Source organism: Fomitiporia mediterranea (assembly GCF_000271605.1).
Source record: "Fomitiporia mediterranea MF3/22 unplaced genomic scaffold FOMMEscaffold_18, whole genome shotgun sequence".
Classification (NCBI taxonomy): Eukaryota; Fungi; Basidiomycota; class Agaricomycetes; order Hymenochaetales; family Hymenochaetaceae; genus Fomitiporia; species Fomitiporia mediterranea.
In genome coordinates, this window is record NW_006760403.1 from 596,199 (window position 1) to 609,477 (window position 13,279).

The window sequence follows — 13,279 nt, forward strand, 5'->3', positions numbered from 1 at the left end:
CTCATGGCAGAACTCGAACGATACATTAGCGACAATGCACTTCGGGTAAGTAACCTGTTCACACTCATCTAAGTACGATGCTAATAAGCACACCACTTTAGATTTTCGGCCTGTCAGACAAGACAATCGTCAACTACATTATAGCATCAGGTACGCGCCTATTCTATTATTATTCTTGCTATACCGTGTTGACAATGTGGCTTGGCTCAGCTTCGTCCGCAAAGTCCCCTCAAGCTCTCTTCACCTCACTCAATGCATACGGACTCCCGGATACAGCAGACGCACAGACGTTCGTCAGTGAAGTCTACTCTCGTGTCCCTCGTAAGAGCAAACACAAAAGCGCAGCAGAAGCAGCGCGAAAGCAAGCCGAGAAGGACGCGAAAGCTCTCAGAGCGCAAAAGTATTCGTTCGTTGAGGATGACGATGCCGTGGACACCAGCGTAACAGTATCCAAAAGGGATAAATCAAAAGTCAAAGATAAAGAGTCGAGAACGAAGGACAAGAAAGAGCGTCATGTACGAAAACGAGAGACGGACGGACGTGACTGGGAAAGTGACGAAGAGGAAGTCGCGCGGAAACGATTACGCGGTGAAGACGACGGACTTCGAGGTCAGGATGACGAACGTCCCGAAGACGAAGTTATGGAAACGCCAGAACAAGAAGCAGAGAGAAGGGAGCGCGAACGATTAAGAGACTTGGAAGAGCGAGACGCATTCGCTGAACGAATGCGAGAGCGCGACAAAGACCGCACGAAGAAAGTGGTTGAGGACAGGTCTTCGTCATCAAAGGGCGCAGCTGTAGAAGCAGCTCAACGTCGAATGCTAGCTGATGATGCAGCTGCGCGAGTCGCTGCAATGCCCTCCCTTCGTGAACGATCCCGACAGGACTATCTGTCAAAACGTGAACTGCAGCAGATCGAGCTGCTACGACGAGAAATCGCGGACGATGAAGCTCTTTTCAAGGGAATGAAAGTCTCAAAGAAGGAGAAGCGAGATCTAGAGTACAAGAAGGAGGTTCTCCGCCTAGCGGAAGAGCGCATGAAGATCGACGACCGGTATGAAGGCTATCAATTGCCTGAAGATTACATTACCGAACAGGGGAAGATAGACCGCAAGAAGAAAGAATCCGTACTCTACCAGCGCTATGAGGAAGCAAAACTGAAGGAAGACCAATTCGTAACGGACGTCGACCAATGGGAAGCAAGTCAGACGAGGCATAGTACGTTCAAGACTGGTGCTATGGATAAATCGGAAATCGTGGAAGACTATGAGTACGTTTTTGACGAAAGTCAGACTATTCAATTCGTACTTGGGCATACTATAGACGAAGATTCAAAACTGTCTCCTGCTGACCGGCTTTTGAAACAACAGATGGTAGAAGCAGAGAAGCACGGTGAGTCAAATACTTACCCTCTAACCGGGCTCGCAATACTAATCATCACAATTAAACAGCTCAAAGTATCGATGAAACCCGAAAATCCCTACCTATCTACGCGTACCGCGAACAGTTACTCGAAGCAATAAAAGAACACCAAGTCCTAATCGTAGTCGCAGAAACCGGTTCCGGAAAGACAACTCAACTCCCCCAATACCTCCACGAAGCAGGATACACAGTAAACGGTATGAAAGTCGGTTGTACGCAACCCCGACGAGTAGCAGCTATGAGCGTCGCAGCACGTGTTGCAGACGAGATGGGCACGAAAGTCGGGTACGAAGTTGGCTATTCAATTCGTTTCGAGGATTGCACCAGCGATAAGACCGTTTTGAAGTACATGACAGACGGCATGCTTCTTCGTGAATTCCTCACTGAACCAGACCTTGCTGGCTACTCAGCTCTGATCATCGACGAAGCGCACGAAAGGACTCTGAGTACGGATATTTTGTTTGCGCTTGTCAAGGTGAGCTGACTTCATCATTTCTTCCTCATTGGTTGGTTAGCGAAGTGGCTAAATGTCTAAATATGTGATAAAATAAGGATATAGCACGATTTAGACCTGAACTTCGGTTACTTATCTCAAGTGCTACTTTGGCGGCAGAGAAATTCAGCGAATATTTCGACAATGCACCTGTCTTCTACGGTAAGTGAACGATAAACTGTCTGACAAATAAGGCTTGAAACTAATTCCCCTTATCTTTTAGTTCCTGGCCGACGATATCCGGTCGATATCCATTATACTCCGCAGCCGGAAGCTAACTACCTTCACGCCGCTATCACGACCGTCTTCCAAATTCACACAACACAACCAAAAGGCGATATCCTCGTATTCCTAACGGTCAGTCCATCGCCCAGACCTATTTTCTCTTAACGAACTGATCTCTTGCCTTGCACTTAGGGCCAAGACGAAATCGAAGCAGCACAAGAAAACTTACAAGAAACAGCTCGCGCACTAGGGAACAAAGTCGCCGAACTCATCATCTGTCCGATTTACGCAAACCTTCCGAGTGAGATGCAAGCGAAGATTTTCGAACCGACACCTGAGGGAGCGAGGAAGGTGGTACTCGCGACGAATATTGCTGAGACGTCTATTACGATTGATGGAGTGGTGTTTGTTATCGACCCAGGATTCGTGAAGCAGAACTCGTATAATCCGAGGACGGGGATGTCTTCGTTGGTGGTCGTACCGGTGAGTAATTGGACTTACGATTCTCAAAGACTTGGCTAACTTCTTCCTCCATAGTGTTCAAGAGCTTCAGCCAACCAACGAGCAGGCCGAGCCGGACGCGTAGGCCCCGGCAAAGCATTCCGCCTCTACACCAAATGGGCCTTCAACAACGAACTCGAAGAAAACACCGTCCCCGAAATCCAACGCACCAACCTCGGAATGATCGTCCTCCTCCTCAAATCCCTCGGTATTAACGACCTTATCGGGTTCGAATTCATGGACCCTCCACCAGGGGAGACTCTCATGCGCGCTTTGGAGTTGCTTTATGCATTGGGTGCCTTAAATGACCGAGGAGAACTAACGAAACTCGGTCGACGTATGGCTGAGTTCCCAGTCGATCCGATGTTATCCAAAGCCATCATCGCGAGCGAGGATTACTCATGTACAGACGAAGTCCTAACTATCATCGCTATGCTCTCCGAGTCCGGATCCATCTTCTACCGTCCAAAAGACAAGAAGCTCCACGCAGACCAGGCAAGGCAGAACTTCGTTCGAAATGGTGGAGATCATTTCACGCTTTTGAATGTATGGGAACAGTGGGCGGATACGAATTATTCGCAGCAGTTTTGTTATGAGCAGTTCTTGCAGTTTAAGAGCTTGAGTAGGGCGAGGGATATTAGGGATCAACTTGCGGGGTTGTGCGAGCGTGTGGAGATTGTTATTCAGTCGAGTCCGAATACGAATGATATCACGCCGGTTCAGAAGGCGTTGACGTCTGGGTATTTCTATAATACCGTAAGTCTCTTCATATTTACTCTCATCGGATTGAGAACAGCTTTACTGATGGATGCTTTATGTTTGAAGGCCCGACTTCAAAAGAGCGGAGACTCCTACCGAACACTCAAAACCAACCAAACCGTATACATCCACCCATCATCAAGTCTCTTCCAACACCAGCCTCCAGTGAAGTTCGTATTATACTACGAACTAGTCATGACATCCAAATCGTATTTGCGGCAAGTGATGGAGATCAAACCTTCATGGTTGCTAGAAGGTGCGTTCCCTTCATTTCGTTTCCTTCGATTGAAGTTAGTTGTGCTAAATATTCTTTTTTGTTTTTGTTTTTGTATACAGTCGCACCACACTTCTTCAAGCCGGCGGATTTAGAACAACTTGCGGTTGGTGACAAAAAGATGCCGAAGGCTGTTGGTGCTTCATCATCATCGACACCAGCATAGCATCGAATTCAATAATAAATAATGAAACGTTATTCCTGTTCCTGTTCATTGTCACTGTCTACGGGCATCTGTTATACATATTGTACATATTTCACAGAGTTCATGCTACACGATGCGTTGCAATGATTATTCTGTAATTTGCACTTTATTCTGCAAAAGTTTGTCAACAATAAATATGGCCTAGATTCATCTGAGCTCGTCAGTAAATTGGACTCACCTTGTAAAAAGCGATGTATCCTTCAATATTCTTCGCCTTTTCCTTCGTGGCTGGGTAGAACCTAGAAAGTTGCATGGTTATGAGTGACTATGTGTTCGGATGTATAATATGACGTACCAAGCAACGTCCTGAATGTTCCTACCATTAATATTCACACTATAGTAGGACGCCGTTCTAAGGACGACGGATACTCAGCGCATGTTTTACTTAAGGCAGGGTATATGTTATATGCTTACCCCTTCCACGGACAAACCGTGCTACACCAAACATAATAATGTTTAGACTACCTGAGTGTGCCACTCTAAGTGAAGCAACTTACGTTGTGTCCGAAGGAAAGAAGAGTGCAAGCTTCACATCAGCAGGAGGAAAGTAATGATTACCCTCGACTACGACAGTGTTCTCAGATTCGGCGAGGACGATATCGTCGACGGATACTCTGACCATGATGATGACTGTTACAATGTTAGTTACAAATGCTCGACTCTGAGACTCAGTAAGAGGGATGATGTCAGATGTCGGAACCGAAAGCGTCGATCGTTTCGCGCGTCAGTAATTAGAGGCACGTGATCGACACGTAGAGGGACGCGCTGGCACAACTTACTCGACCTCTACTGAGTCTATATCTACAGAATAAATTGCGCTTCACTCTGCCATCCGTCTCGTCCCGTAGTGGCGTTCGTCCCCCCCCCTCGTTTCCACCCCGTTCATTCTTAGATAGGTCGACTTAGAGGAATGGCTCTGCTAAGGTGTGTATAGCGCTGTTCTTGTATGTTTTCGGTACCGGAAAGGCCAATACACTTTGATTGATTGATAGACTGGGCATATGCGTCGTTGGCGTATACTCAATGTTTCTCGTACGTCTACCAAGTATCTAGAAATGACTTCAAGCTAACTCTGCCTTCAGTTATGGGCCATAGCCCAAGAACGACGTAAGCTCTCCGGATCCAGATCCACCGCAAATCAAAAGCTTACCTCCAACGTGTTTAGTATCAGTTCCGTTCGCCAACGTAGACGGGACTAAATCAGAGAAATTCCGTTCCGCGCTAGTGATGAGCATCTGCCAAAGCGCGTTCAGCGTCGTCTCATCTTTCATTTACATCCTCCTGCGACGAAAACCTGGAGAATCCTTAAGCGTTGCGATTGGTCTCGAACCAACGCTCGTCAAATCCAAGTCCGTAGCACCTTACAAGTCCTCAAAGTCCCGACCAAACGGAAACGGATCCGCGAATGGGACTAGCAACGGAAACGCACATCCCTCCACCAATCCTTCACCCGTCTCAACATCTATTATCCGCCGAGCTCTCCTAGTCCGATACCTCCAGTGCGCACTCCTCATAACCGCCGCCGGACCCTTCGGCTTCGCCGCCCTCGCACACATCTCCTACCCCGCAATGGTCCTCGGCAAATCCTGCAAACTCGTCCCCGTCATGCTAATGAACGTCCTCCTCTACCGCCGTCGTTTCGCTCCTCATAAATACCTCGTCGTCGCACTCGTCACTCTCGGTATCACCATGTTCATGTATTTCGGCGGTGATCACTCATCCAAGAAGCATTCTGGTAATGAATTGGTGGAGAAAGGCTCAAGTCTAATAGGCCTAACCTACCTCCTTATCAACCTCGCCATCGATGGGGCTACCAACTCCACCCAAGACGAGATCTTCGACAAATACACCGTCACAGGCCAACAAATGATGTTCTGGATCAACATCATGTCTTTCCTCGTCACAACCATCCTCGCACTCCTTCCATTACCTTACATACCCGTCTTACACCCCTCCGCAGGATGGAGCTCCGAACTCTCAAACGTCCTCCAGTTCATGCGCGAACACCCAGGTGTCGCTTGGCCACTTTTGCAATTCGCGTTTACTGGATCACTGGGTCAACTTTTCATATTTGAGACGTTGCAGCATTTTGGAAGCTTGACTCTTGTGTTTGTATTAATCCACTGCTTCGTGTTGTTGAAGTTGTCTGCTGACAATGAGTGAACGTACAGGACAATAACCCTAACCCGAAAACTCTTCACGATGATCCTCTCCGTCATAATCTACAACCACAAACTCACACGCGGACAATGGTCCGGCGCAGCAGTCGTCTTCGCCGGTATCTCAGTCGAAGCATGGATCAAACGTCGAGGTACGTCCTGCCTTCATCTTCCTTATCCTTCCCATTCTTCCCACCCTTTCCATCCTTGCTATCTTGCTATCTACGCAAAATTCATGTAAATTGCTTTATTGATGATAACTCCACTATCTCCTAAAACCTAGATGTACATGCAAAGCGAGTGATGCAGGAAAAGGAAAAAGCAGAGCTCAAGACTCTATGATTGATAGACATAACTTTATTCATGGATGGACGATGGATGATGGACGACTCCCTACGTGTGATGGAAGCTTTATAGATTAAATATTAGAAGATAGGATAATACAGAGGCGTGGCGAGAGACCAGGTGAAATTGGTCCGAATTGGCGTATCAGAGAAGAGTGAACAACAACGGCAAAACCACAAGGATGACGTTCAACGAATGACGAATAATACCGGAAGACAGAAAGAAGAATAACGAAAACCACAAAGAGCGCGAACAAACGGTCCGGAGTTGAAATTAAACCTGAAAGTGTCAGGTCTCCATAGCATCAGGATCGCGCTCTAATTCATTCGATGACGGAGTCCAAGATGTCGGAGACGCCATAGGCATATCCGTAGTCCCGTTTAACGGCCGGATCGCTCGCTTTCGACTCTCCTCTCTGCATTGTATAATTCATTCAATCAGTTGATCCTATGCTGAATGTTTTGAGTCCACACCTTAAATCTTCGTCATCGTCGCTCTCCTCTTCTCTTTTCCTCCTTGTCGGCGGACTCGCTATCCGACTTGGGTTCGACATCACAGCAATGTTCGCTTTGTATATCGATTCATACTCCTATGAAACACAAAATAACGAAGTTTCAGTTAGCATATATGTATGCATTTCAAAATGCGTCGTCAATGGGGATGATGACACAGGAACATAACAGCACAGGAACATAACAGCACAGGAACATAAAACGCATTGCACATACCTTTATTTGAGTAAGGAACCCTCCGTTGGGGGAGATACAATACCTCCGATTTTGTACCGTGTGTAACGCATCTTCCCAATTCATTTGGTAGTGCTGCATGACGTACATGACGACGAACGCAGGTGAGAGGCTGATTCCACCGTTACAATGCACGAGGGTTCGTCCGCCATTCTGAAGGGCTTCATCGATGAACTTCTTCGCTCTAGATGCATATACGCATAACACAAAGAATGAAGAATGGAGCGTCAGAATGAGTTTATCTGAATCATAGCAGAAATCATAGATATACACAAGCAATGAAAGATTGAAGATCCGTACTTTGGAAATAGGCTAATCAGGTTCTGCTCCTCGTTATCCTGTACATCTAGCGTAAGGTATACGAACCGATCCGGAAATCGTGGCTTCACAGAGAATGCCTCCTTCGCATCGCGAATGCATACTCTGCATATACATCGTATAAGAAGTCCAACGAGCAGTGAAGAAGAGCATCCGCGGTCAGTAACTTCAATCCGATCGAATAGAGGCTTAGACGTACATATGCGTAATACCTAATCGCTGCAACGTTTCCAGAGATTTCGACGCTTGGAACGGACCAAGAAGGACATTGGGTAAGATCTCTTGACATTCTCTTCGCATCTCATATCTACAACACACCCAACGCAACATCCAAGCAACTAATCAGTAACACTACTCCATAACACCAGAATCGAAATGTACAGACCGCCACTCGACGTCCGAAGGGCCCTGTATAATCTCCTTAAGCTGCTCTTCCGTGGGTGGTGGCATCGTCAGCGACATAATATGTCGGGATGTCTAGTTCGTCGATGTCAAAGGTAGAGAGTGCACAGTGCAGAGGAGGTCAGGTGCAGAGTAGATGTACAGGGCGCGGCGAGCAGCTGCAGCTGGAAGGTCAAGAGCAAAGTAGCATTCTATTGTAAGTAACCGTCTCATATGATGACATAATACACTATTACTTTATCAATCACTATAATGCGGATCCTGATCAGGCAACGTTAACAAAACAATGAATAGCTCCGTCCTCTGGCCGTTTACTTTGCTCTTTTGCTTTTTGCATCTTCTCGTTCTGCATTAGCACTTCCACCCTTCTTAGTGTGTGACGCACCTTGATAGACGCTGTGAAACACTCGAGAATGGCGCATATACATACTCTCGGATGGGACTGTTGTATGAAGAAATTGAGAAATGCTTTTTGGCCTGACTTGGACTTGTCCCATCGCGACAGAAAATACGGGCATCTACCCACTAGGGTCTTTCAAAGCAAAGTGGTACTGCTGCCAAGGACGAGTTCTATAAATACAATAAACTTATCGTTTCGACTACCCTCTCTGGAAATCTGCTTTGTGGTACTGCCCTTGCTAGCTCGAACCTCTTGCCTCTTTGTCTCTAGACGATGCGACTCTGCTGTGCTTGTAGACGGAGTGTATCAACTTGTATTCGCCGCGGTACCATTGAACTCAACCTACATAACCGGGTCATGAAGCAAATCAAAGCAAATAGGACATCCATAATATGAAAAAAATATAATGACAATGTATTCTACAAAGCTTTCCGACGAGAGTCTAAAATCCGTATATGCAAAATAATACAGTCATAGAGCCAAGATAAATCAAGTCTGCTCCTTCCTAAATCTCTCCGGGAAGATCATTAAGCACCCTCCAAACAGCTTCCCGATTCTTCTCCCATAGCTCCTCCTTAAACCTTTCGAACCCACTGGACGATCTTCGCCAACCACCTTCAATCATCTCTTGTACGTCGTCCTCGTATTTTTTGTACCCGTCTGTCTGCGTGCTTACGACTGCGTTGCTTTGCGAGAGCTTCCATTTTACTCCTCGTAGTGCACCTAGTGCGTGTACCTCACGCAGAGCCTGTGGGCGGACGATAGTAACTCGGTCGTCGTCGATGTATCCATACGCGTTTCGCATGCGTCGTGAAGCCAATATCGGGACCTGCATGAACATGATCGTTTAGGAATACTGACAGAGAGAACAAAACAACACGGGAGGCTTACGTTACATTGGACAGCCATTGCTACGGTCGAGCTCGCTTGGTAGTCATAATCTGCCAAAAAAAATCAGACGCTCAGTAGATCGTCCGTGTATTCGAGAAACAGCAAGAGGCACGTACAATCCTTATTCACAAACGCCGGGACAACCACGTCCATACTCTGCATCAACGCATAGAAGTCCACATAATCCAATCCATTATGTATAAAAACGATATTCGACAACGCTTTCGGAATATCCAGTTGTCCATCTCCAAGTAAATGGAGTTCGAACGGTTCATTGGGAGAATCAAACAGCGGCTCATACACATCCCTATCGTATCCTAAGGGCCGGTACCCCCAAGTCTGTGAATCATCTAAAATCACGATACGTCAGAAACAAAACTCAATCATCCCGGACACACTCGCTGATGTACAAACGCACGTTTCAACACCTCAAGCAAATCTGCAAAGATATGCGGATAATCCCTCCTATCGATCTGGAAATTCCCCTGAATTACGGCACGCGAAAGCTTCGTAGATTCTCTCCGTTGTCCATACTCAGGTAAATCCAATACAGGCGCATGTACGTCGATATCAATATACTCGTACAGCGCGCTGTAGATATCCGGCTCGGGACTATCGGCTAACTCTTGGAAGTACGTTCGGAAGGCACGGCCAACACTAATGAACGTAAATTTCAAAAATCAGTGATGTTCTCGACAATACAATTCAATAGGTCTTATCTGAAGACCGTAATGTATACAGATAGATGAGAATATACTGACTGGTATCCAATAGGAAGAAGCCGAATGGCGCCTCTCGCCGCCCAGGGTGTGATGTGTTTCTGCCATCTTGTATCTCGAAAATGATGCACAGTACAGACGACTTTGAATTTCTGGTCTGCTGGTCGAGCGTCCCAAATTGCAAGCAACTCGTCTGACCACCGGGGCATACTACCGACAAAACAGTAAAACGAAACGAGGGGGATCAGCGGGATGAAACTGATGAAATGCATGGAAGAGAGGGCTTACTCTACTTCGCAAGTCCCGAAAAGCACTAAATCAATCATTCCGTCGCCAAGTCCATTCCCATCTTCAGACGTCGCATTCATTGCCCTTATGAAGTCATCCGGATCCCGTATAGGTTGGTCATACAAGTCAAGAGCATCAACAACGTCCTGAAACCCGTGGCGCAGCGGTGTACGCGCAAATACTTGCAAACTTCCTCGATCCCCCAATACTTGACGAATTGTATGCGCAGTTGCAAGATGGACGTCGAAATGCTGCGAGAACTCGCTCGCAACGACGACATTCCGCCTCTTAGGCATACCACCACCCTTCATCCCTCCAGTCCCATTCATCCGGAATCGTGAAGTCAAGTCATGTTTTGAGCTAGCTAACACCACTAAGAGGAAAGCGCATATGGCCACAAGGAGCAAATAAGTTATGCGTCGACGCTGGAAATGTGATATTCTCGAGGATTTCTCGAGAGGTGAGTACATCGCGAAGCACGAGCACCAGAGAATCAAGATATGCAGCTGAGAGAGGAGGGGGAGCCAAGCTAGAGGTGTCAAGGTGTCATGCTATGGGAGAGGGGAGCGGGCGGGGTCAGTCGGGATATATGTATGTATGCTAGCATGCCGCCCATGGCATGGCATAAGTAGACCCTGATACAAGCACAGACGGCTCGGCCAAGTGTCGCCTCCATTGAATGATTTGAATCATCATTGAATTGCAGTGCTCGGTCAAGTAACCGATCGAATATCGAAATAAGGGGGTGTCACTGGATCATTGAATCTGGATAAGACAATCCCGACCTCTCTGTCTCCGCTCCGAACGTCTAACACAAATGGATTCGCGTACGTTCCCGAGATGATTCCAGTGCTGGCGCGGATAAACAAACAAAGAAGAGTGTTTGTCTCGGTGTGTCGGATACTTGATAAGGTAATTCGGCACCGACGTATTTAGTAAGGTCTACTCTACCAAAGTCAAAGGAAATTTTGATTGTGGGGAACACTTTTCCTTGGCATACACAGCATAACAGGTCCCACACTCAATTTAACAGTCGACTAGAGCAAGCGGTCTACACTGACCATTACTCCATAAAACAGCCATACAAACAAACATCTCGTCAAATTGTGCCTGGCAGTATCGAAATACCAGGATATCACCGTCAACAAACGGCTTCCCGCGCACGTCCATGCGGACCACGAGCGTCAGAAGTCAGAAGGATTGACGTGTCGTTGATATGACGGACTTAAGTCTAGGTACCGTACGCTCTATGCGCGACATCAACAAAGGATCGAAATGCATCAAGAATATCCTTGGATTCGGATAAGACACTCACGTACATGGTAACACACAGCATAATTTTGACATGCAACTAGCCTTAATGAAGTCTTAGATAAAGTATATTAGATAGCCATTCAGTTGAACAAAGAGTAGTGTCTCGCAAGGATTTACAATTCTGCGACAATGAAAGCAATTAACCAAGACGATGTTCCTGTCGTCGATTATCTAATCTCCTTCTAAATTAGGAAGCTATCTACTGCGTCGATCCTAATCTGACGTCGATGTAAAAAAAATCATTCTCGTCTTGCACGCGAACTCTGCGAAAGCAAAAGCAATGGCAGCTGCATCAATCAACCCTCCTAACCCTCGCAAACGCACTAGAAAACGTCGCAAAAGGCGTAACGTCTCCTCTTCCTCTTCTTCCTCCGAAATATCCGATTCTTCGTCCTCTTCGTCAGACTCGGAGAACGAAAACGAAAACGAACCCTCAACAGTGAAGATACCGCAGAAACCACCTGCAAAAGCAGTCGTAGCTTCAAAAGAGTCCTCATCAAGCTCGGAATCGTCAGCAGACTCGGATTCAGATTCAGACTCGTCAATTCCATTCCGCAAACCTCCCGCTGCAACAGAAACCCAATCAACATTAGCAGAACCAGACGGAGAAACGGCAGCTCCTCACGTCCCTCCCGTATCCTCTTCCACAACCACGCAAAAACACACTCGAGCTCTCTCACCCCCGCCTCTCAAGAACGTACCCGAGCCAAGTATCCTCGATGGTGACAAAGCACACGAAGAAGCCCTCCGCGCACGGTTCCGTCAATTCTGGCTTGGCAGCGTCGCAGACGCCTTTGCGGATGATTTGAACGAAATTCGGAAGGTGTGTATCTATTTCTAGCATCCTGTCTCTCTCTTTGTTTTCTTTCCTGGCGGAATTTTAGCCTTCTGTCTTTCTTTACTTTCCGTTGTTTTGATATATGGTCATGTGATAACGAACAATGACTAACGCATTCCCTATTCTGATAACAGGAACCAAACTTAACACCCGCCCGTCTCTCCCTCCTCATCGACTCCCTCGCAGCGGGTGCAGACATCTACACTAGCTCTAGCAACTCGCCAAAGACAAATTCAAAATCAAACCCAACTTCAAACGAAAAAGGGAAAGCCCAAATAAACGAAATGGAAGTCATCCTCGGCGAAAGCGAGTAAACGAAACAGACTTTTCACCTTCAATCTACAGTACATCTAGCGGTACGCAATATCCGTTCTGGACGGTGGTGGACCCGCGCTTGTTTTTTTATCTTTTCTCTTCGGGTGCACATGCATTTGTACATGCATAACGACAGGTAGATAGACGCCCTGATCCATGATCTGCATCCGACATTCTCGTATCGTCATGTCCACTCCGCGCGCGCAACAATCCGTTCACGTCGTACCTTCGTGCCTTGAACGATCCGATCCGTCGCCGTCGAACTATACAGATACCGCCCAACTTATCTATCTAGCCGCCCAACTCACTTTCCAGACCATAACATGTATTGCTATTTTCTTTTTTCGTGCTTTCTCAGGATGCCTTCCATCGACTCGAGGTTCCCGTCCTTCCCACCTAATCAACCATCTACACCCTAATTCTATAAATCACACAAGAATGCTTTATCCATGTGGTCTACTCGTCATACTAGTATCACTATCCTTACACTTATATATATCCTTACACACACTACACACACTACACTGTCTCACAATTAGCTCTACACACATGTTTTACATGTGTAATTGTACCATCTTCCCGAGTACCTCCCACATGTATCTAATGCTACTTAAATTTACAAACCGCACGTCCCTGTCATTGTCAACCGCTCACACGCAACGACA

General features: G+C 46.8%; 7 protein-coding genes across 7 annotated transcripts; 4 read left to right on the forward strand and 3 right to left on the reverse strand.

The window, feature by feature from the left end:
- Nucleotides 1-3: 3 nt before the first annotated feature.
- Nucleotides 4-425, forward strand: FOMMEDRAFT_97384 (uncharacterized protein; the record flags this gene model as incomplete). The annotated part of the gene is made up of 3 exons (XM_007271578.1): nt 4-45; nt 102-150; nt 211-425. Coding segments are annotated over 3 exons (306 nt in total), but the record flags the coding sequence as incomplete, so codon positions are not given.
- Nucleotides 426-2,905: 2,480 nt separating this feature from the next.
- FOMMEDRAFT_97330 (DUF1605-domain-containing protein) lies at nt 2,906-3,840 on the forward strand (the record flags this gene model as incomplete). Its single annotated transcript, XM_007271574.1, has 3 exons — nt 2,906-3,397; nt 3,467-3,656; nt 3,737-3,840. 3 exons carry the CDS (start codon nt 2,906-2,908, stop codon nt 3,838-3,840), a joined length of 786 nt encoding a protein of 261 aa, XP_007271636.1.
- Nucleotides 3,841-3,966: 126 nt separating this feature from the next.
- Nucleotides 3,967-4,501, reverse strand: FOMMEDRAFT_162328 (DUF427-domain-containing protein; the record flags this gene model as incomplete). Its single annotated transcript, XM_007271749.1, has 5 exons — nt 3,967-3,990; nt 4,058-4,118; nt 4,175-4,231; nt 4,294-4,314; nt 4,377-4,501. 5 exons carry the CDS (start codon nt 4,499-4,501, stop codon nt 3,967-3,969), a joined length of 288 nt encoding a protein of 95 aa, XP_007271811.1.
- A 258-nt stretch (nt 4,502-4,759) lies between these two features.
- FOMMEDRAFT_114800 (UAA transporter) lies at nt 4,760-6,380 on the forward strand (the record flags this gene model as incomplete). Its single annotated transcript, XM_007271750.1, has 6 exons — nt 4,760-4,803; nt 4,872-4,911; nt 4,962-4,986; nt 5,045-5,987; nt 6,051-6,190; nt 6,322-6,380. The coding sequence occupies exons 1-6, from the start codon at nt 4,790-4,792 to the stop codon at nt 6,378-6,380; spliced, it is 1,221 nt and encodes a 406-aa protein (XP_007271812.1). The 5' UTR covers nt 4,760-4,789.
- A 29-nt stretch (nt 6,381-6,409) lies between these two features.
- Nucleotides 6,410-7,974, reverse strand: FOMMEDRAFT_129927 (phosphatases II). The gene is made up of 6 exons (XM_007271751.1): nt 7,833-7,974; nt 7,647-7,754; nt 7,430-7,552; nt 7,112-7,313; nt 6,857-6,972; nt 6,410-6,798 (listed from the first exon to the last, which is right to left on the reverse strand). Exons 1-6 carry the CDS (start codon nt 7,907-7,909, stop codon nt 6,672-6,674), a joined length of 753 nt encoding a protein of 250 aa, XP_007271813.1. The 5' UTR covers nt 7,910-7,974; the 3' UTR covers nt 6,410-6,671.
- Nucleotides 7,975-8,754: 780 nt separating this feature from the next.
- FOMMEDRAFT_162331 (uncharacterized protein) lies at nt 8,755-10,617 on the reverse strand (the record flags this gene model as incomplete). The annotated part of the gene is made up of 6 exons (XM_007271752.1): nt 8,755-9,078; nt 9,141-9,190; nt 9,257-9,490; nt 9,559-9,797; nt 9,902-10,069; nt 10,148-10,617. The coding sequence occupies 6 exons, from the start codon at nt 10,615-10,617 to the stop codon at nt 8,755-8,757; spliced, it is 1,485 nt and encodes a 494-aa protein (XP_007271814.1).
- A 1,124-nt stretch (nt 10,618-11,741) lies between these two features.
- Nucleotides 11,742-13,241, forward strand: FOMMEDRAFT_171371 (uncharacterized protein; the record flags this gene model as incomplete). Its single annotated transcript, XM_007271753.1, has 2 exons — nt 11,742-12,284; nt 12,434-13,241. 2 exons carry the CDS (start codon nt 11,742-11,744, stop codon nt 12,611-12,613), a joined length of 723 nt encoding a protein of 240 aa, XP_007271815.1. The 3' UTR covers nt 12,614-13,241.
- Between the last annotated feature and the right edge of the window lie 38 nt (nt 13,242-13,279).